At 48.6% G+C, this 23,783-nt stretch overlaps 1 protein-coding gene across 1 annotated transcript in view; it reads left to right on the forward strand.

Annotated features, from left to right (window-relative positions):
• The first annotated feature begins 3,514 nt into the window (after positions 1-3,514).
• Positions 3,515-23,783, forward strand: part of TLCD3A (TLC domain containing 3A) — a 40,123-nt gene continuing 19,854 nt past the window's right edge. Inside the window, exon 1 of the mRNA XM_032215501.1 lies at positions 3,515-3,880. Within this exon, the coding sequence (XP_032071392.1) occupies positions 3,759-3,880 (122 nt within the window). The 5' untranslated portion in view covers positions 3,515-3,758. The remainder of the gene's footprint in view (positions 3,881-23,783) is intronic.

Consider the following 23,783-nt stretch of genomic DNA (forward strand, 5'->3'; position numbering starts at 1 on the left):
TAGAGAAAGAATAGAATAGAGTGTCCACTGATGACGCCATCTCCACTGGACTCCATCTAGCACTCACTCATACCTACGAATGCTGTTCATAGACTTTAGTTCAGCATTCAATGTTACGGGCAACGGGGTCTTCATGTGCCTCAGGATGAGCCTCTCAAAGCCCTTCATGATGATGGCAGTAAGTGCAACGGGAAGGTAGTCATCGAGGCAGGACACTGACGGTTTCTTCGGCACGGGGACGACGGTCGTTGTCTTGAAGCCCTTTGGGACAAACAGTGGCGCTCAGAGAGATGTTGACGATGCCGGTGAAAACATTTGCCAGTTGGTCTGCACATCCTCTGAGCACTCTGCCAGGAATGTTGTCTGGTCCCGCCGCTTTCCGCGGGTTGACTCTGCTTACAGCTGTCCTCGTGTCGGTAGTGGAGAGACAAAGGATCTGGTCATTGGAAGGAGGTGTGGTCTTCCTCGCTCTATTCTATTCTTATTCTATTCTAATTCTATTCTATTCTAATTCTGTTCTATTCTATTCTATTCTAATTCTATTCTATTTTAATTCTATTCTATTCAATATTCAGTATAGTCTTAAAGCTGTCAAGTTACAAGACCCTTGCACCCCTAACCCTTTAGAAAAAAAAAACCCAGGGGTGTTCAAACTTGACAGCTTTAAGACTTGTGGACTTCAACTCCCAGAATTCCTCCTCCAGTCATGTTAGCTCAGGAACTCTGGCACTGAAGTGTGCAAGCCTTAAAGCTGTCAAGTTACAAGACCCTCGCACCCCTAACCCTTTAGAAAAAAAAAACCCAGGGGTGTTCAAACTTGACAGCTTTAAGACTTGTGGACTTCAACTCCCAGAATTCCTCCTCCAGTCATGTTGGCTCAGGAACTCTGGCACTGAAGTGTGCAAGCCTTAAAGCTGTCAAGTTACAAGACCCTCGCACCGCTAGCCCTTTAGAAAAAAATCCAGGGGTGTTCAAACTTGACAGCTTTAAGACTTGTGGACTTCAACTCCCAGAATTCCTCCTCTCGCTCTTCATCTTGATGATGTGCAGACGGACGGGGGGAGGGAACTGGAACCGATTCTAAATGGCACTGTAGATTTGTGGAACCTCTTCTATAGAAGAGCTTAGAACTGGCAGGAACCCACCTCTGGACTTGTGGACTTCAATTCCCAGAATTCCTAAGCCAGCCATATTGAGGAATTCTGGGAGTTGAAGTCCACCAGTCGTAAAGGGGCCATACAGGTACCCCAGTTCATTTATTGACTGCTTGAAGTTACAACAGCACTGAAAAAAGTGAACTATGACCGTTGTTCACACTTAGGACATTGCCGTATCCCGGTGGTTACATGATCAAAATCCAGACATTTGGCAACTACTCGTATTTATGACGGTTGTAGCGTACCTGGGTCGTGGGAATCCCCTTTTGCAACCTTCTCACAAGCAGAGTCAGATTTGCATAAAGACCGCATTCCTAATTTAACCACGGTGGCGATTCGCTTAACAAATAACGCCAGGAAAGGTTGTAAAATGGGGCAAATCTCACTGAACAACTGTCTTGTTTAACGACAGAAATTTGGGGCTGTTATGGTCGTATGTTGAGGACTACCTGGAGTTGCCCAGCTCCAGGACGGAGGCTTTTTAAAAAAAAAATAGTGTGGATTTTTCTCGTGGCTACACGTTTTCTTTTTTTTCCTTTTTTTTACTATTAGAGGAATACATTCCTTATAAATGTGTTTTTATTTTTTTCCATTTTCATTTCGTACAGTCACATATATACTGTGCATAGCCGGGGCCATATAACATTAAACAATAAACATAGCCATTCCTCTTGTCAACAATACCCCCCCAAAATAGAAACCCAATGTACCTCTTCCACTCTCCATACACCTCTTTCTTCCACCCCCCTCCAACTTTCCTTCTTCCCTCCATCCTTCCCCTCTATCCTACTTCCCCTCCCCCTCTACCACTCCTCTCTCCCGGTCCACTCCCTCCCTTCCTTCTCACCCTGCCTCCCATCCTCTCTCCCACCCTCTCTCCCCCTCTTTCTTCTATCCCTCTACTCCTCCCTTCGGTGTATTTCTACTATCTGTTAATATATTCAGCTTGTCCTATTTTTACAGTGAAATTAAAGAGCAATAATATACACGTTTTCTTCTTGATTGCTTTTTGTTTAGATTCAGTTTATTTTTGGCTGGAACACACCACCTTTAATCCGGCTTAAAAAAAACCAAATAAGAGGCTAGCAACAAGTAATATTCAAACAAATGCCGAAATCACGATGGGCATCTTCTACGCTCAACCCACCATCTGGCAAACCGGGTTTAATCCTCGCAGGAACGCGCGGTTCCCGATCCCCAAACAGCGACTGCTGGGGATTTGGAAGCAACGTGGGGAGACGGTTTCCGGCTGCGGTCTCCGGGGCGGGAAACCCTCTTGGCAATCTAACCGGGGGTGGGGGAGTCACAGGAATGCAGCCCTCCCCCCTTTCCGCCACCCAATAGATACATTGTGGCGCTTGGCCCGAGGAAGTTTGTATCTTAAAGCAAACGTCCCCTGCTCTTTCCGCGTGGGCCACTTCGAGTGGGGAGAGGGGGGGGACTTCCGCACCATGGAGCCTCTTGGGAGGGGGAACCCATCTCCCTCAGTCTCGGGGGTCGCGGTTGAAAGGCCGGCAGCATGGAACGCTCAGGGTCCCAACGTTCGGTTGCATGGAACGTTGAGAATTGTAGCGTTCCACCGGATGGAACGCTCGGGGTCTCAGCTTTCGACCGGATGGAACGTTCGGTTGCATGGAACGTTCAGAATTCCAGCGTTCGGCCGGATGGAACGCTCGGGGTCTCAGCGTTCGGTTGCATGGAACGTTGAGAATTGTAGCGTTCCACCGGATGGAACGCTCAGGGTCTCAGCTTTCGACCGGATGGAACGTCCGGTTGCAAGGAACGTTCAGAATTCCAGCGTTCGGCCGGATGGAACGCTCGGGGTCTCAGCGTTCGGTTGCATGGAACGTTGAGAATTCCACCGTTCGGCCGGATGGAGCGCTCGGGGTCTCAGCGTTCGGTTGCACGGAACGTTTGAGGATCGTCGTTTTTCGGCCGGAGGTGGAACGCTCAGGGCTCTTTCAGCGTTCGGTGTCGTCTGCAACGTCCAGAATTCCAGCGTCCGCCGGCATTGGAACGCTCAGGGTCTCTCCAACGCTTGCATGGAACGTTCAGAAGTCCGGCGTTCGACCGGCTTGGAACGTTCGCCTCCCCAACGTTCCAATAGTGGAACGTTGAATCTCCTTAGAGACGTTCCGACAGAACTTTCGCCGCTGGCAGCGCGGCTAGTCGAAACACGCCCCCCTCCGCTCCACACTCCACTCCAGAACCGGCCCTTTGCTTGCAGCGGATCCTGCGTGGAGCGGGGAGAGATTGGGAGGGGAGGGGGGATCGGTGAAAGGGAAAGTCGAAGCGCTTCTCCTTTTAAAGCCGGGCCTGCCAAGGCCGCCTCCGAGCTCCCCACGCCCGTCCCTTCCAACGCTCGTCTCTCTCGGTCGACGGTCGCAGCAGCGGCCGCCGCGGCTCCTCCCCTCCGCCCTCCTCCTCCTCCTCCTCCGCCCGTGTTTGCTGTTGACAAACACCCGGCCAGGGCGGGCCGTTTGGCTGCGGGGAGCGGCTGTCTCCGGAGGGAGTCCCTCTCTGCCTCTGCCCCGCCGGGCAGAGCGTCTCCGGGAGCTCCTGGACTCCGGGCGGAGCAGAGCGACCCGGCGGCCGGCGGGGATGTGGCAGACTCTGGCCCTGGGCTTGATCCTCTTCCCGGCTCTCTTCGCCGCTGCCATCCGCAGCCTGCGGTGGCTGGCGCCGGAATGGAGCCTCAAGGACCGGATCCTTCTCAGCGGCAGGTACCGGCTGGCACCGGGCGGGGCAGGAAGCGGGAGGAAGCCGGGCAGCATCCCGGAGGAAGGCGGCGGGAGAACCATCCCAGCCCCGACCCGGATCTGCTCAGGAAACCGGGCAAGGGAGCCGTGCAAAAAGTCGCCGGTGGGGGCGGCGGGTGCAGCCGATGGAAGCGGCAACTCCGGGGATCGAACCTGTTGCTTGCGAAAGAAAAGCTGAGTTGCGATGTGGTTTGTTTGGGGGTGGGGGTGGGGAGAGGGGCTGGGAAAGAGCAGAGAGCCCCCCCTCCTTCCCGAGGGGTGGGAACCTGGGGGTGGGCTCTCCTCCGCACACCGCACATGGGGGGCGCCAGGTTGGGGAAGCTGCTCCCCCAAGCCCCGATGTGCCAAGGACTGTAGGATTCTGGCTTGGCGTGGCAAAGATTTGGTCCTTCTGCAGACAGAGAGAGAGAGAAGACAGACAGACAGACAGACAGACAGATGGACAGGAAGGAAGGAAAAGTGAAGAGGGAGAGAGAAATGGAGGGAGGGGGGAGAGAAGAGGAAGGAAGGAAAGTGAAGAAGAGGGAGAAATGGAGGGAGAGGAGATGGAGAAAAGAAAGGAAGGAAAGAAAGAAAAGTGAAGGAGAGAGAAATGGAGGGAGGGAGAAGAAAAGAGGAAGGAAGGAAGGAATAAAAGTGAAGAAGAGAGGGAGAAATGGAGGGAGGGAGAATGGAAAAAGAAGAAAGGAAGGAGGGAACAGTGAGGAGAAAGAGGAAGAAAAGGAGGGAGGGAGAATGGAGAAAAGGAAGGAAGGAAAGTGAAGAAGAGAGGGAGAAATGGAGGGAGGGAGAATGGAAAAAGAAGAAAAAAAGGGGGGAACAGTGAAGAGAAAGAGAGGAGGAAATGGAGGGAGGGAGAATGGAGAAAAGGAAGGAAGGAAAGTGAAGAAGAGAGGGAGAAATGGGGGGAGGGAGAATGGGAAAAGAAGGAAGCAAGGAACAGTACAGAGAGGGAGAAACGGAGGGAGAATGAAGAAAAGGAAAAATGAGGAAAGAAGAGGGAGAAATGGAGAGAGGGAGAATGGAGAAAAGAGGAAGGAAGGAAGGAAGAAGGAAAGGAAAAATGAAGAGAAAGAAAGAAAAAGAAAGAAAGGTTGAAACCTGCTGTGTGAAGAAGATGCCAACCTTGGCATAAAAGGTAGTTCTCTTTACTTACGACCTCAAGGGAGCCCAACGATTCCGTTTGCTGAGCGAGACAGCTGTTAAACGGGTTTTGCCCCGAGTTACGACCTTTCTTTGCCACAGTTGTTCATTGCAATGGTTAAGGGAGGAATGCGACGGTTCAGCGAATTGGCTTCCCCATTGACTTCGCTTGTCGGAAGGTCGCAAAAGAGAATCACGAGACCCTGGGGCATGGCAACCGTCATAAATACAAGTCAGTCGCTGAGCAGCCAAAGTTTGATCACGTGACCGAGAAGATGTTGCAATGGTCGTAAGTGTGAACAGTGGTCACAGTTACGCTTTCTCAGTGCTGTTGTAATTTCAAACGGTCACTAAATGAACAATTGTAATTCGAGGACTACCTTTATGACCGGTGCATGTCAGCTCCCAGAATTCCAGAGGGTGCCTGGCTCAGGAATTCTGGGAGTTGAAGTCCACAAGTCGTAAAGTGTGAAAAATGGTCGTGAGTCGCTTTTTTTCAATGCCGTGGTAACGTTGAACCGTCGCTAACTGAACAGTTGTATGTTGAGGATTACCTGTGATTCTCCGGGAGCCCCTTCTGACATTACAGAGTCCTCCACAGTGGAGGGAGGGGGAAACCCACCCTTCTGATCACCGGTGGTAGATTCACATGTTGTGACCACTGGTTTGCCACGCAGGTGCCCACTCGCTTCCTGCACCACTTTTGCTCAGGTGCCCGGCCTTCTGAGCATGTGCCCGGCATCAAAAACGTGCCTAAATAGGATAACATAGAGCTGGGACATGTGGAATTTCTGCTACCGGTTCGAGACCCGGTCCGATCCGGCTGAATACTCTCTCTACTTCTGAGCAAGAAATTGATGAAGATGGGTTGATCTAATTGTTTGTTTGTTTGTTTATTATATTTATATGCCGCCCTTTTCCCCCGAAGGGGACTCAGGGCGGCTCACAACTCAAACCAGGGAAGGGGGATACAAACAAAAAATTAAAAAACGAAACATAACAATGCATAATTTAAAACACACAACAGTCATACCATTTGAGACGGGGGCAACAGCTCTTTAGCCCCAGGCCTGTCGGAACAGCCAGGTTTTAAGGGCTTTGCGGAAGGCCTGGAGGGTGGTGAGGGTTCGAATCTCCACGGGGAGTTTGTTCCAGAGGGTCGGAGCAGCCACAGAGAAGGCTCTCCTCCGGGTAGTCGCCAGTCGACACTGGCCGGCGGATGGAATTCGGAGGAGGCCTAATCTGTGGGATCTAATCGGTCTAGTGGAGGTGATTGGCAGCAGGCGGTCTCTCAAGTACCCAGGTCCAATACCATGAAGGGCTTTATAAGTGACGACTAGTGCCTTGAAGCGTATCCGGAGACCAATAGGCAGCCAGTGCAGCTCGCGGAGGATAGGTGTTACGTGGGTGAACCGAGGCGCACCCACGATCGCTCGCGCGGCTGCATTCTGGACAAGCTGAAGTCTCCGAATGCTCTTCAAGGGCTGCCCCATGTAGAGCGCATTGCAGTAGTCCAGTCTAGAGGTCACAAGGGTGCGAGTGACTGTTGTGAGGGCCTCCCGGTTCAGGTAGGGACGCAACTGGTGCACCAGGCGAACCTGGGCAAATGCCCCCCCTGGTCACAGCTGACAAATGGTGTTCGAAAGTCAGCTGTGGGTCCAGGAGGACTCCCAGATTAAAGATCAGAATCCTGATTAAAGATCAGAATTCTACCAGATGTGGGATAAATGGTATAGGTGGATGGAGGAAAGAAACAAGGACCAATGAAGGAATATAACAAAACTTAAAAAACAAATAGTTATGAGTAAAATAAGAGGGTTAAGAAGGGTGAAATCCAAATCAAATACAGTAGAAGGGGAAATAATATAAGGTGAGCGGTATGATCGATAATTGCTGTTAGAAAGAACAGGAAGCTCCTGTTTGTATTGTCTTGTGTAAATGTGGTGCACGTCTAAGTTTTGTGTGTGTGTATTTTACATGTTTGTTAATAAAAAAATAAAAATATATAAAAATAATAATAATCCTGATTAAAGAAATCTGATGCTTCAGCCAGCAAACTTTATACGTAGCAAATACCAGGAGTAAACCTCCCTTTTCCTCCATGCCAGAGGGAAGCTAGTGGCTCCATCCCTAAACGTGGCATACACAGGCAATCCTCAATTTACAAAGATTCATTTAGCGACCGTTCGGTGTTACCACAGCAGTGGAAAACATGACTTGCGATGGGTTCTGGCACTTTCGGCTGTCACAACATCATGAATTCAGGCACATACTATTGGCATGTAACAGGTAGTCCTCGCCTTACGACCACAATGGAGCCCAAGATTCCAGTTGTTCAGTGAAGCATTTGTTGTTAGCTTTGCCCTGTTTTACTACCTTTCTTGCCGCCGTTGCTAAGTGAATCACGGCAGTCGTCATGTTGGGAACATTGTTAAGTGAATCTGGCCTTCCCGATGGCTTTGCTTGTGAGAAGGGCGCAAAAGGGGGTCGCGTAACCTTGGGACACAGCAATCGTCGTAAGTATGAACCGGCTGCCGGGCGTTTGGATCACGTGACTGTGGGGGATGCTGCAAAGGTCATAACTGTGAAAAATCGCCATAAGTCATCTTTCTCAGGGCCGCTGTGATTTTGAACGGTCACTAAATGAACTGTTATAAGTCAAGGACTACCTGCATTTATGTCAGTTTCAGTATCCCCACTTGTGACCTGTTGAGCAAAGTCAAAGAGGGAAGCCGGATTCATTTAACAACCATGTGATTCAGTTAACAACCATGTGACTCAGTTAACAACCATGTGATTCAGTTAACAATCATGTGATTCACCTAACAACCATGTGATTCAGTTAACAACCATGTGATTCAGTTAACAATCATGTGATTCACCTAACAACCATATGATTCAGTTAACAACCATGTGATTCAGTTAACAGCCATGTGATTCAGATAACAACCATGTGATTCAGTTAACAACCATGTGATTCACCTAACACCCATGTGATTCAGTTAACAATCATGTGATTCACCTAACAACCATGTGATTCAGTTAACAACCATGTGATTCAGTTAACAATCATGTGATTCACCTAACAACCATGTGATTCACCTAATAACCATATGATTCAGTTAACAATCATGTGATTCACCTAACAACCATGTGATTCACCTAACAACCATATGATTCAGTTAACAACCATGTGATTCAGTTAACAGCCATGTGATTCAGATAACAACCATGTGATTCAGTTAACAACCATGTGATTCACCTAACCCCCATGTGATCCAGTTAACAATCATGTGATTCACCTAACAACCATGTGATTCAGTTAACAACCCTGTGATTCAATTTACAACCATGTGATTCAGTTAACAACCATGTGATTCAGTTAACAACCATGTGATTCAGTTAACAACTATGTGATTCAGTTAACAACCATGTGATTCACTTAACAACCATGTGATTCACTTAACAACCACGTGATTCACTTAACAACCATGCGATTCACCTCTAACAACCAAAGGGATTCACTCAACAACAGTGGCAAAAAACGTTGCAACATCAAGACATAACTTTGGTTAGCAATTGGAATTTTAGGTTGTAAGTGGATGGCTGCTTACATTAAATGTTACAGGCTCCCCAGACTTACGACCATTCACTTAGTGACCATTCAAAACTATAACAGCCCTTTTTCATACTTATAACCGTTAGAGCGTCCTTGTGGACATGTAACAAAATTTCGGGCACTTGGTCAACTGATTCATATTTACGACCATCGTAGTACCTTGTGACAGCTTTTGGGGACCTCCTGCCCCGGAAAACCCAATGGGGAAGCCAGATTTGCTTAACAACCGTGTGACTCACTTAACGACCACAGCGATTCACTTAACGGTGGCGAGAAAGGTCGTAAAACGGGGCAAAGCTCGCTTAGCAAAGGCCTCACTTAACATAAATGTTGGGTTTGTAAGTCAAAGGGCTGCCTTTTTTCCCCCGCAGCTAATAATGCAGCTATTTCTGCTTTCCCATCGCTCATTCATGTCATCTCATTGAAGCAAGTTGCTAGACCTCAAGAGGTAGGAATTTCCTCCCCTCGTTTACTTGGGTGTGATGACAAGTGTGGATTGATTGTTATTGTTAGGAAGGTAAGAAGTGTGAATAAGCTGATTGCAAGTGGCAACACCTTGAACGAAATTGTTTTTAGGTCGGAAGTGAAGCAACAAACTTGCGTTTATTAGCGAGAAAAGTTTGGTCAGATGACTGAGCCACTTTATGACCGTCACGCCTTATGACATGGGCGGGGTCCATTCCGGTCGTAACTCAAAGGCTGCCGTATTCTGGTGCAGGGGTTTGCGTAAACATCCGTCATAAATGTGAGTCAGTTGCCAGGCATCTGAATTTTATCATGTGATTACGGGGAGGTTGGGAAATGGTCACAAATCTCTTTTTTGGCTACATTTGTTAAGTGAATCGCTGCAGGCGTTAACTTAAGAACACATGGTTGTTAAGTGAATCTGGCTTTGCTCATCAGACGGTCGCAAAATAGCAATAGCAATAGCAGTTAGACTTATATACCGCTTCATAGGGCTTTCAGCCCTCTCTAAGCGGTTTACAGAGTCAGCATATTGCCCCCAACAACAATCCGGGTCCTCATTTCACCCACCTTGGAAGGGTGGAAGGCTGAGTCAACCTTGAGCCGGTGAGATTAGAACCGCCGAACTGCAGATAACAGTCAGCTGAAGTGGCCTGCAGTACTGCACTCTACCCACTGCGCCACCTCGGCGATAGATAGATAGATAGATAGATAGATAGATAGATAGATAGATGATAGATAGATAGATAGATAGATAGATAGATAGATAGATAGATAGATAGATAGATAGATAGATAGATAGATAGATAGATAGATAGATAAGAGATATGGATGGATGGACAGACAGACAGAGATATACAGATAGATAGATAGATAGATAGATAGATAGATAGCAATAGCAGTTAGACTTATATACCGCTTCATAGGGCTTTAGATAGATAGATAGATAGATAGATAGATAGATAGATAGATAGATGATAGATAGATAGATAGATAGATAGATAGATAGATAGATAGATAGATGATAGATAGATAGATAGATAGATAGATAGATAGATAGATAGATAGATAGATAGATAAGAGATATGGATGGATGGACAGACAGACAGAGATATACAGATAGATAGATAGATAGATAGATAGATAGATAGATAGATAGATAGATAGATAGCAATAGCAGTTAGACTTATATACCGCTTCATAGGGCTTTCAGCCCTCTCTAAGCGGTTTACAGAGTCAGCATATCGCCCCCACAATCTGGGTCCTCATTTCACCCACCTCAGAAGGATGGAAGGCTGAGTCAACCTTGAGCCGGTGAGATTAGAACCGCTGAACTGCAGATAACAGTCAGCTGAAGTGGCCTGCAGTACTGCACCCTAACCACTGCGCCACCTTGGCTCATAAAGGGGATCACATGACCCCAGGACACTGCAACCATCCTAAGTACATGCCAGTTGCCAGGTGCCCGAATTTCCATCATGTGACTATTCGGAGGCTGCAATGATTGCATGGAAAATGGTCGTGAGTCACTTCTTTTCAGTGCTGTCGTAACGTCAAACGAAAGTTTGTAAGACAAGGACTACCTGTACTTAAAAGTGCTGGCCTAGGAATGGGAGACCCGAGTTCAAATCCTCCTCAGGTTTGTGACATTTATTGCCTTGAGGCCAGCCGTAGTCTTTCAGCCCAACCTTGCAGGAAGAGGCTTCCCGAGAGCCTGAAGCCAAATCCAGGTCCCGACAAAAACACCTTTTATTAATTGACTGTGAATTCTGCTCCTTCACATCCAGCAAAGTCTTTCAAGGGAGGATTTACAGTCACAGACCTTCTCTGGCTTGGAGAGCTGCCAGGCCGATATCGGCAGAACTTGGCAAGGAGCCTCGGAGAGTCAGGAAACAATTAAGCTAATTGTCTCCTGCAAACTCCACTCCCCTTTTGCTCCTCTTTTATTCCCTCTGGGAGGGGCCATTCACCGACCTCCTGAGGCCTTACTCCCAAGTCAACCCCTGTTCTTTAGCTATTCCCTACATCTGGCAATTCTGCGCATGCGCACACTGGGAACAGGCTCCAGCTGTTCATCTGCCTCACTGATGTCGGACTCTGAAGGCAGCTGATAACTGGCATATGCCTCTGCCCCCCTCTCTGCTTCCGACACAGAGCCTTCCCCAGACTCCAGGACTGGCCCAGGTTCCTCCCCAACCCTCCTCACTGCCCGAATCTGCTGCCACCTCCGCTGGCTGCTGGCGAGCCACAAGAGGAATGTTGTAAGAAATATTCCAAGTGGTGTTTGCTCATGGAAGTAAAGTTTTAGGGCCAAGGAATTTGAACCCCTGGTATCTTACTTGCCCTTGAAGCAGGGGTGGGTTCCTGCCAGTTCTAACCTCTTCTATAGAAGAGGTTCCACAAATCTACAGTCCCGTTTAGAACCGGTTCCAGCTCCCCCCCCCTGCCCGTCTGCACATCATCAAGATGAAGAGCGAGAGGAGGAATTCTGGGAGTTGAAGTCCACAAGTCTTAAAGCTGTCAAGTTTGAACACCCCTGGGGTTCTTTTTTTCTAAAGGGTTAGGGGTGCGAGGGTCTTGTAACTTGACAGCTTTAAGACTTGCACACTTCAGTGCCAGAGTTCCTGAGCCAACATGACTGGAGGAGGAATTCTGGGAGTTGAAGTCCACAAGTCTTAAAGCTGTCAAGTTTGAACACCCCTGGAGTTTTTTTTTTCTAAAGGGTTAGGGGTGCGAGGGTCTTGTAACTTGACAGCTTTAAGACTTGCGTGCTTCAAATGCCAGAGTTCCTGAGCCAACATTTTGGTTGCTAAGCAAGAGCGTTGTTAAGTGAGTTTCACCACATTTTACAAGTTGGCCATGCCCACCCAGTCACATGGCTGTCAAGCCACACCCACCCGGTCACATGGTCGGCAAGCCACTCCCACAAAGCAGGCCACACCCACAGAAGAGGTTCTAAAAAAAATTTGAAACCCACCACTGCCTTGAAGTGAGGTGTACCCTGGATTAATGCAAGGAAATAAGTTGTGTCGTTGTGCACCCGGGGGAAGGGAAGGGCCCCTTGACAACTGGTGTGGCCACAGGAGTGTTACACACCCATTAGTTGTGTCTACCTCATCCAAGGGAAAATTTGGCAACCTTACTCCATGACTAATGAGGTCTAATTGAGTAACTCCTTGATTGGCACAGACCAAACCTCCACGGAGAAACTACGGCTCCTCTTGGGTGAGATCTGCCCACCTTGAAGTTATTGCTCCTCGTTGAGATCTAGCTGCTTGACACGTCGGGCTGTTTGGGGTCGTTCCCCCCCCCCCCAAATAACTTGGCCTATTTTTAAAAGCCAGAAGCCTGCATGGAATGAGACTCAGAAGAACATTAGGAACAGAAGAATATTCCATATCTGGAAATGTGCATGATAGCCCTTGTTTTACGATGATTCGTTTAGTGACTGTTAGAAGTTACAACTGAAAAAAGAGACTGACTTTTCAGATGCTCATTGCTGCAATGATCCCATGGTTAGAATTCAGGCGCTTGGCAACTGGCATGGACTTACGACGGTTGCAATCTCCCGGAGTCATGTGGTCACCTTTTGCGGCCTCCTGACAATGGGTAAGCCTGATCCGCTGAATGACTGCATGATTCACTTAACAACGGAAGTCATTCCCTTAAGCAATTAACCCCAAAAGGTAGCAAAATAGGGTGCGCCTCACTTAACAATTGCCTTGCTTAGCAAAGGAAGCGCCAGGCACCATTGTGGTCGTAAGCCGAGGACTATCTGCAACTGGGCGGCGGTTGTTATTTCCCAGCCGGTCTTAAGCACCTTAATACAGGTAGTCCTCCACTTATCACCACAACAGAGCCCCAGATTTCTGCTCAATGAAACATTTGTTAAGTGAGTTTTTTGCCTCATTTTATGCCGGCCCTTGCCACGATTGTTAAAGAAACCATCGGAGTTTTTAACCCGGTCGTTATGACTTTTCAGTTGTTAAGTGAATCACTGCTGTTGTTAAAATAGTCATACGGTTGTTAAGCGAATCCGGCTCCCCCATTGACTTTGCTTGTCAGAAGGAAAAAGCCAACGCAGTTCTAGGCTGCATCAACAGAGGGAGAGAATCAAGATCATGTGAAGGGTTGATACCACTTTATAAGGCCTTGGTAAGGCTACACTTGGAATATTTGCATCCAGTTTTGGTTGCCACAATGTGGAAAAGATGCGGAGACTCTAGAAAGATTGCAGAGAAGAGCAAGAAAGAGGATGAGGGGATTGGAGGCTAAAGCATATGAAGAACGGTTGCAGGAACTGGGTAGGTCTAGTTTAATGAAAAGAAGGACCAGGGGAGACAGGATAGCAGTCTTCCAATATCTCAGGGGTTGCCCCAAAGAAGAGGGAGTCAAACTATTCTCCAAGGCACCTGAGGGCAGAACAAGAAGCAATGGGTGGAAACTAATCAAGGAGAGAAGCAACTTAGAACTGAGGAGAAATTTCCTGTCAGAACAATCAATCAGTGGAACAGAAGTTGCCTTCAGAAGTTGTGAATGCCCCAACACTGGGAGTCTTTAAGAAGATGCTGGATAGCTATTTGTCTGAAACGGTATAGGGTTTCCTGCCTAGGCAGGGGGTTGGACTAGAAGACCTCCAAGGTCCCTTCCAACTCTTATTGTGTTAAGGCTAAAACATATGAAGAACGGTTGCAGGAACTGGGTATGTCTAGTTTAATGAAAAGAAGGACCAGGGGAGACGTGATAGCAGCCTTCCAACATCTCAGGGGTTGCCACAAAGAAGAGGGAGTCAAGCTATTCTCCAAGGCACCTGAGGGCAGAATAAGAAGCAATGGGTGGAAACTAATCAAGGAGAGAAGCAACTTAGAACTGAGGAGGAATTTCCTGACAGTGGGAACAATCAATCAGTGGAACAGAAGTTGCCTCCAGAAGTTGTGAATGCCCCAACACTGGAAGTCTTTAAGAAGATGTTGGATAGCCATTTGTCTGAAACGGTATAAGGTTTCCTGCCTAGGCAGGGGGTTGGACTAGAAGACCTCCAAGGTCCCCTCCAACTCTGCTATTGTATTTATATTGTATTGTAGGGTCGCAAAAGGGGATCGCGTGGGGACACTCCCAACCAGTAGCGGAAATCCTGGGTAGGCCTGCCCACCCGCCGTGGCTCTATTTTGTCTATTAGGGCCTTATTTTGTTGTTGAGCAAAGCGCGTGCGTGGAAGTCCGGGTGCATGTGTGGACGGGGCGCGCAAGAGGGAAGCGAGCTCGCACACGTGGACACACACATTTACGAACCGGTGGGGAATGTAAGTGAAAACCACCCCTGACTGCGACTGTTCATAAATATGAGTCAGTTGCCAAAAGTCTGAACTTTAACCGCATGTTCCCGGCGATGTTGCAACCATGGTCGTAAGTATGAAAAAGGGCCGTTTCCAGCACCGTTGTCCCTTTGAACGGTCGCTAAATGAATTGTTGTAAGTCGAGGACTACCGTATTTTTCGGAGTATAAGACGCAGCTTTTTCCTTCCTAAAAGAACGTGGAAATGTTGGTGCGTCTTAGACGCCGAATGCAGCCATTTTTGTCCTGCTGAAGCTCAACGCCCACATCCCAATTTCGCAAAAAACGGGGCTGTTTTTCACAAAAACGGAGATTTCTTTGCCTTCCCTCAGCCTCCAGCAGCCCTCTGCAGGCTTCAGCAGGGCTGAAGAAGAAGGAAGAGGAAGAAGTAAGAGGAGGAGGAGAAGGAAGAGGAAGAGAGGAGGAGGAAGAGGAGGAGAAGGAAGAGGAGGAGGAAGAGAAGAGGAGAGGGAAGAGGAGAGGGAGGAGGAGAGGGAGGAGGAAAAGAAGGAGGAAGAGGAGGAGAAGGAAGAGGAGGAGGAGAGGGAAGAGGAAGAGGAGGAGAAGGAAGAGGAAGAGAGGAGAAGGAAGAGGAAGAGGAGGAGAAGGAAGAGGAGGAGGAAGAGAAGAGGGGGAGAAGGAGGAGGAGAGGGAGGAGGAGGAGGAGAGGAAGGAGGAAGAGGAGGAGAAGGAAGAGGAGGGCTGGAGCAAGGCAAAATGCCCCTGTTCTTGCGAAAAACGGCCTGTTTTTCAAAAAAATGGAGGCTTTTTTGCCTCCCTTACCTCTTCGAAATATTGGTTCGTCTTATACACCGGTGCGTCTTATAATCCGGAAAATACGGTACCTGTATTCCTGAATATTGGAGGAGATTAGCCAGGGAATTTTTTTTCCTTTTAGAAAACAAAACATTAAAAAATTGCTTGTTAAGGGAAGAATTAAACGTTTTTGAGACCAGTTTTTGCAAAAACCAGTAGCATAAAAGAGTGTGATTGTCGGGCTCGAGCAGCGGTGAGTTTCACATTTTGTTACACGGTTTCCCTGAAAATAAGCCCTCCCCGGATAATAAGCCCAATCGGGCTTTTGAGCGCATGCGCTAAAATAAGCCCTCCCGGAAAATAGCCATGAGGTCACCACACTCGCCGCCTCCTGCACCTCAAAAATAATAAGACCTTCCCGAAAATGGTTCCACCACAAAACCGCGGACGACAAAATCGCGGTCGACGAAAGCGCGTATGTGATGTCATCACAGCGCGACGAAAAAGATCGAAAAATGTAAAAATAAAGCGAAAACCTTACCCTAACCCCCCCAAACCTAACCCTAAACCTAACCCTAAGCCTAACCCTAAACCTAACCCTAAACCTAACCCTTAACCTAACGCTAACCCTTAACCTAACGCTAAACGTAACCCTAACGCTCTAAACCTAACCCTAACCCTTAACCTAACCCTAACCCTAACCCTTAACCTAACCCTTACCTTTATGTGAATTGGCTTGCTGTAATTTAATTTTTATTTCAATTTTTCGATCTTTTTCGTCGCGTTGTGATGATGTCACATACGCGATTTCGTCGACCGCGCTTTTGTGGAATGCAGTTTTGACGGGTCACGCCCGAAAATAAGGCCAAGCGCTTATTTCGGGGGTCAAAAGAAACTAGGACCTTGAACAGAACCACTGGTTCGCATGTGCGTCCCCACTTCACTGGCACACATGCCCCTTCTGGCGCATACACTTGGATAGCACGTCAGTGATGAGTTCCGGATCCCCGTTGCAACCAGTATGGTGCAATGGGGCACAGCATCCCTCACATGCTCGCGCATGCGTCCTTACCTCCACGACGCCTCCGCCATGCTCCAGCTGCTTGGCAGAGCGTTGTGCAGGCACCATGCACGTAAGCGCCGAAGAGCTGAAATACAGATAAGGAGCTCGGACAAGCGGGTGGGCCCTTCAGAGCAGGGTACCTGGTGCTCATGGCAGTCACCGGTATGCCCGTATCAGGGCGTACCACCTGCAACCCACCACTGTCACACATGCACCTTCCGCGGAGGTGCCCGGCCTTAAAAATGTGCCTAAATAGGACAGCAGAGAGATGGGGCAGGTGGGCAGGCCACTTCGGGTGAACCGGTACGAACCAGCTGAATACTACCTTTGCAGAAGGAGGTAACACAGACAGGGAGAAATAAAGCAGGCTTAAACACACACACGCATCCTCCCTCTGCAAAATTTCTGCAACCCCCCCCCCGCCCCCCCGAAGCGGGGTTCCCAAATGAAGTTCGTTTTAAAAGCGGAGCGAAATTTAGTAACCGACAGTAACCTCAGAAATATCCCCAGTGTTGCTTCACTTCCTTCTCCCCTGCTGGGGTGGATTCTGTTAACTAGGAGAAAAAGGAGAGAGAGAGAGAGAGAGAGAACAAAAAAAGCTAAATTCTACAACTTATGAAATCTGGAGACAAATAACTTCCCGTCAATCGTGGCTCTGCGCGGCCATTGATATTTGGCGGTGGATTGTTCTTACAATACAATACAATGCAAGAGCAGAGTTGGAAGGGACCTTGGAGGTCTTCTAGTCCAACCCCCTGCCTAGGCAGGAAACCTTATACCATTTCAGACAAATGGCTATCCAACATCTTCTTAAAGACTTCCAGTGTTGGGGCATTCACAACTTCTGGAGGCAACTTCTGTTCCACGGATTAATTGTTCTCACTGTCAGGAAATTCCTCCTCAGTTCTAAGTTGCTTCTCTCCTTGATTAGTTTCCACCCATTGCTTCTTGTCCTGCCCTCAGGTGCTTTGGAGAATAGTTTGACTCCTTCTTCTTTGGAAGCCCCTGAGATATTGGAAAACTGCTATCATCTCTCCCCTGGTCCTTCTTTCTATTAAACTAGACCTACCCAGTTCCTGCAACCGTTCTTCATATGTTTTAGTCTCCAGTCCCCTAATCCTCTTTGTTGCTCTTCTCTGCACTCTTTCTAGAGTCTCCATATCTTTTCTACATCATGGTGATTATTCTGTTCTGTTCTATTCTATTCTTTCCTTGTTCTGTTCTGTTCTATTCTATTCTTTCCTTGTTCCGTTCTGTTCTATTCTATTCTTTCCTTGTTCCGTTCTATTTTATTCTTTCCTTGTTCTGTTCTGTTCTATTCTATTCAGGAAATTCCTCCTCAGTTCTAAGTTGCTTCTCTCCTTGATTAGTTTCCACCCATTGCTTCTTGTTCTACCCTCAGGTGCCTTGGAGAATAGCTTGACTCCCTCTTCTTTGGGGCAACCCTTGAGATAGTGGAAGACTGCTATCCTGTCTCCCCTGGTCCTTCTCTTCATTAAACTAGACATACCCAGTTCCTGCAACCGTTCTTCATGTGTTTTAGCCTCCAGTCCCCTAATCCTCTTTGTTGCTCTTCTCTGCCCTCTTTCTAGAGTCTCCACATCTTTTCTATATCGTGGCGACCAAAACTAAATGCAGTCTTCCAAGTGTGGCCTTACCAAGGCCTTATAAAGTGGTATTAACACTTCACAAGATCTTGATTCTATCCCTCTGTTGATGCAGCCTAGAACTGTGTTGGCTCTTGAGCCTGGAGGCTCTGTGGTACAGCTGGCAAGTTTGTTTTTTATTTCTTCCCTCGGCTTGCCGTCGGGAGCTATACAGCCGATTCCCAGAAACGGCTTTTTTTTAAATGATTTTTTTTTTAAAAAAAAAATTGTCCTTTGCTTACATTTTGGGGAGCCTTCTCTCACCTGCCTGACGGCCCTCCACGAAAGGAGAGGAGTAAACCTGGGGGAAGGAAGGAATGTCTCAAAAAGGGCGGAGTGGATTAAGGGTAACATGAAAGGAAAGCCGAAGTTGTTGATTTAAGGATATTTACACAGCCATCTGGACGCGGCAACCTTGCCGAATTGCACGGGGAGTGATTTCTGGCACGGTGTTTCTTTGGTGTCTATCCTCCTCTACCTGCCCTCCTTTCTCCACCTGAGATACGCCTGGTTCCTGGCTTCACCTCCAAAAGTAAAGCTTTTTTTGGCCGACGAGTATTTGACAATTTCAGGCCATCCGTCGCAGCAGTCATTAAGTGGGTTATCACCATGGTTGGGTGAAAAAGGCACTTGTTAAGCGTGCCCGTTGTTGGCTATCAGGCGTTATTTCAATAAAGGAGAATATTTGTGGCTCGGAGGGCCTTGGGGGGGCGCTTTAAAGTCTGCGTTTTCCTTGCAGGCGTTTCACGACCCAACTAGGTAACATCATCAGTGCAAGGAGGCGGGGGGGGATTGCAGAGTGGAAGAGGAGGAGGAAGTGGGAGGAGGAGGACTGTGGGGTCCTTGGTGTTCTCTGAGCTTGGCTGTTTTGTTGCAGACGTTTCCCTACCCAACTAGGTAACATCATCAGCGCTATAAAGGTGTTGGGCTTTGGGAGCAGGAGGAGGAGGAGGACTGTGGGGTCCTCGGTGCTCTCTGAGCTTGGCTGTTTCCTTGCAGGCGTTCCATGACTCAACTAGGTAACATCATCAGCGCTATAAAGGTGTTGGGCTTTGTGAACAGGAGGGGGAGGAGGACTGTGGGGTCCTTGGTGCTCTCTGAGCTTGGCTGTTTCCTTGCTGGCGTTCCATTACCCAACTAGGTAACATCATCAATACTAAGGTAGAAGGGTGAGGGGTTGGCAGAGAGGAAGAGAAGGACTGTGGGAACCTTGGTACTCTGTGAGTTTGGTGGTTTCCTTGCAGACGTTCCATGACCCAACTAGGTAACATCATCAGGGCTAGAAAGGAGTGGGCTTTGTGAGGAGGAGGAGGAGGAGGAGGAGGAAGAGGAAGAGGAGGAGAATGAAGAGGAGGAGGAAGAGGAGGAGGAGAGGAAGAGGAGGAGGAAGAGGAGAAGGAAGAGGAGGAGAATGAAGAGGAGGAGGAAGAGGAGGAGGAGAGGAAGAGGAGGAGGAAGAGGAGAAGGAAGAGGAGGAGAAGGAAGAGGAGAAGGAAGAGAAAGAGGAGGAGGAAGAGAAGGAAGAGGAGGAGGAGGAAGAGGAGGAGAAGGAAGAGGAGAAGAGGAGGAGAAGGAAGAGGAGGAGGAGGAAGAGGAGGAGGAAGAGAAGGAAGAGGAGAAGGAAGAGGAAGAGGAGGAGGAAAAGGAAGAGGAGGAGAAGGAAGAGTAGAAGAGGAGGAGAAGGAAGAGGAAGAGGAGGAAGAGGAGGAAGAGGAGGAGAAGGAAGAGGAGAAGGAAGAGGAAGAGGAGGAGGAAGAGGAGGAGGAGGAGAAGGAAGAGGAAGAGGAGAAGGAAGAGGAGGAGGAGAAGGAAGAGGAGGAGGAGGAGGAGGAGGAGAAGGAAGAGGAAGAGGAGGAAGAGGATGACTACTGGGGGGTTCTTGGAGCTCTCTGAGTTTGGTTGTTTTCTTGCAGGCGTTCCATTACCCAACTAGGTAACGTCATCAAGAGAGAGAGGTGTTTGAAGGGAGAGAGGCGTTTGAAGAAAGGAGGAGGAAGGGGAGGAGGACCGTGTGGTCTGTGGTGCTCTCTGAGCTGGATTCTTTCCTTGCAGGTCTTTCGTCTTCCAACTAGGGAACCTCATCAGGGCCAGAATACCACGACCCAACTAGGTAATATGAGATTACCTAGTTGGGTCGTGAAACGCCTGGAAGGAAACAATGAAGAACTGAGGGGCCATTATTTGCCAGAAGATGAATGTGAATCCTGGTTTCCGGCAAAGAGGTCATAAATTGCAATCGTGTGACGGCGGGAGGCCGTAAATAATAGTTGAGGTTGGTTGCCCGAGTGCCTAAAATGTGGCCACGTGTGACCACGGGTGAGGGAGGGGTGGTGATCAGCGGGGTCAAAACTCCGAATCACGGTCATAAACAGCTTTCTTGGGCTCCGTCCCTTGTAACTTCCAACCGGTTGTAACTCAAGGAAGAAATGTATTTTGAGAGATCTTGTTCAAACAAACACTTGAAGGACGCAGGCTGTCCTCGGCTTACAACCATTCATTTAGTGACGGTTCGAAGTCACAACGGCGCTGAAAAAAACCCAACTTACGGCCATTTTTCACACCAGCAGCATTCCCGTGGTCCAAATCCAGTCATTTGGCAACTGGCTCATCCTTATGACGCTCGCAGTCTCCCCGGAGGGGCTCGTGCGATCCCCTTGTGCGACCTCCCGACGAGCCAAATCAACGGGGGCGGGGAGCCAGATTCGCTTAACAATGGTGTGACTCACTTAACAACCACGGCGATTCGTTTAACGCCCCGCGGCAAGAGAAGGTCGAAAAAACGGGACAAGAGTCACTCGGTAATTGTTGTGGGATTAGCCAGGGGACATTTTGGGGCTCAGCTGTGGTCGTAAGTCGAGGACTGCCTCTTCCGTGTGAATTTTAGATGTGATTTGCAATTGTGAAGCTGTTTTTTTCTTCTTCCCCCTCGTTCTTTTTATATTTGGGGCATGGGAAGGGAAGGGATTTGGGGATTTAAGGCCTTTGAAACTCAGCAGTGTGAAGTGGAAACTGGGTCGCCTCACAAAGGAAGCCTCTGTTGCTTTCCTTGGATAAATGGGCTCAGCCAACTGCAGAATCCCCGTCAAATGAGGGGGGGGGAAGTTGGAAGGGTTTCCTTGAGGTCATCTAGCGCAGGCCTGCTCCTGGAGGCGACACCCCGCCCCCCCTTGTTCCTCGCTGGGTTTTTATTTTTCCTTCTATCACCTTGATTTTGCGTTTCTGGTATTGTGGCTTGCTTTGGAAACATGTTTTATCATTTGTAAATAAATGGCTGGGGGATTCTGGGAGTTCAACTCCGCCCATATTTAAGCATTCTGGCTGGGGGATTCTGGGAGCGGAAGCCCATCCCTCTTAAAGCAGGCTGGCTGGGGAATTCTGGGATTTGAGATCCACTCACTTTAATTCATGTTGTCTGGGGGATTTTGGGAGTGGAAGCCCATCCCTCTTAAAGAAGACTAGCTGGGGGATTCTGGGAGTGGAAGTCCTCCCCTCTTAAAGCATGCTGGCTGTGGAATTCTGGGAGTCCTCCCCTTTTAAAGAATTCCGGCTGGGGGATTCTGGGAGTGGAAGTTCAGCCCTCTTAAAGCATTCTGACTGGGGGATTCTGGGAGTGGGAGTCCTCCCCTCTTAAAGCATGCTGGCTGGGGGATTCTGGGAGTGGAAGTCCTCCCCTCTTAAAGTATTCTGACTGGGGGATTCTGGGAGTGGAAGTCCATCCCTTTTAAGGCATGCCGGCTGGGGAATTCTGGGAGTGGGAGTCCTCCCCTCTTAAAGCATGCTGGCTGGGGGATTCTGGGAGTGGAAGTCCTCCCCTTTTAAAGCATTCCGGCTGGGGGATTCTGGGAGTGGAAGTCCATCCCTTTTAAGGCATGCTGGATGGGGAATTCTGGGAGTGGGAGTCCTCCCCTCTTAAAACATTCTGACTGGGGAATTCTGGGAGTCGAAGCCCACCCCTCTTAAAGCATTCCGGCTGGGGGATTCTGGGAGTGGAAGTCCACCCAGCTTCAACCTGCCAAGGTTTAGAAACACTGTTCTAAAATATTGCAATATATTTGCATTTCGCCCCTCCACAAATGTGACTGGTCGGAAACAAAGTCCATCTCCTGTCTGGGTCAGTTGCCTCAAACTGACCTTGATCTGGTGAATTTTGCCCCCTCCTAATATTCCATCAGAATTGGGCTCAAATATTTATTTGGGACGTAAACCAAGTTATACTCAAGCCGAGGAGAACAGGATTCCGTCCCAACTGGTTCTTGCAGTAGCCGACCATATACAAAAATAGCTTGTTTTTTTTTTTCTGGTTATGTTAATTTTGTTTTCTACTTTGTGATGAGAGGGTTTGGTGATTTATTCTTTCCTCCATGTGGTAGATTATTTTGTGGTTATGTTATGCACGTCCAGGTTGCGCATAAAGGAAGGGGAGCCACATGCCTTCCCTTGGTACATGAATAAAATGTAGTAGCATTTCCTGTTGATTGTTATGGAGAGGTAGAGTGTTCATGCATATGGAGGCTCTCTGGGTGTTTTTTTTTAAACCTCTGGCAGGCTTTGTCATTCACCCAGTTGTCTTTCATGCCTAAGGTGGGACTAGAACTCACTTTCTCCTGGTGATTGGCCCAAAGTCACCCAGATGGCTTTCATGCCTGAGGTGGAACTAGAACTCACTGTCTCCTGGTGATTGGTCCAAAGTCACCCAGATGGCTTTCATGCCTGAGGTGGAACTAGAACTCACTATGTCCTGGTGATTGGCCCAAAGTCACCCAGATGGCTTTCATGCCTGAGGTGGAACTAGAACTCACTGTCTCCTGGTGATTGGCCCAAAGTCACCCAGATGGATTTCATGCCTGAAGTGGAACTAGAATTCACTGTCTCCTGGTGATTGGCCCAAAGTCACCCAGATGGATTTCATGCCTGAAGTGGAACTAGAACTCACTATCTCCTGGTGATTGGCCCAAAGTCACCCAGCCGGCATTAAAATGTAATAAATGTAATAAATCAAGATAGATTTCATGCCTGAAGTGGAACTATAACTCACTGTCTCCTGGTGATTGGCCCAAAGTCACCCAGATGGATTTCATGCCTGAAGTGGAACTAGAACTCACTGTCTCCTGGTGATTGGCCCAAAGTCACCCAGATGGATTTCATGCCTGAGGTGGAACTAGAATTCACTGTCTCCTGGTGATTGGCCCAAAGTCACCCAGATGGCTTTCATGCCTGAGGTGGAACTAGAACTCACTATGTCCTGGTGATTGGCCCAAAGGTGTTGGTCGGAGGGCAGAGATCGACCCCTAGGCCCCTCAAGTATGGGGTGCTGCAGGGTTCGGTCCTGCCCCCCTCCTATTTAACATCTACATGAAGCCGTTGGGTGAGATCATACGTCGGCACGGGATTAAGTACCACCAATACGCGGACGATACACAGTTGTATCTGTCCGCCCCGTGCCAACTCAGTGAAGCGGTTGAAATGATGTGCCAGTGCCTGGAGGCTGTCAGGGTTTGGATGGGAACGAACAAGCTTGCACTCAATCCCGACATGACCGAGTGGCTATTGATGCTCCCTCCCAAAGATGGTCCAGCTATTCCATCTCAGCCTGGGGGGTGAAATTATATGCCCTTCAGAGAGGGCTCGCAATTTGGGAGTCCTCCTGGATCCACAGCTGACTCTAGAACATCATCTGTTGGCTGTGACCAGGGGGACCTTTGCCCAGGTTCGCCTGGTGCACCAATTGCGACCCTACCTGGATCGGGAGGCCCTTCAGACAGTCACTCACGCCCTCGTGACCTCAAGACTGGATTACTGTAACGTGCTCTACATGGGGCTGCCCTTGAAGAGTGTTCGAAG

Source organism: Thamnophis elegans, chromosome 4 (genome assembly GCF_009769535.1).
Source record: "Thamnophis elegans isolate rThaEle1 chromosome 4, rThaEle1.pri, whole genome shotgun sequence".
In the NCBI taxonomy this organism is placed as follows: Eukaryota; Metazoa; Chordata; class Lepidosauria; order Squamata; family Colubridae; genus Thamnophis; species Thamnophis elegans.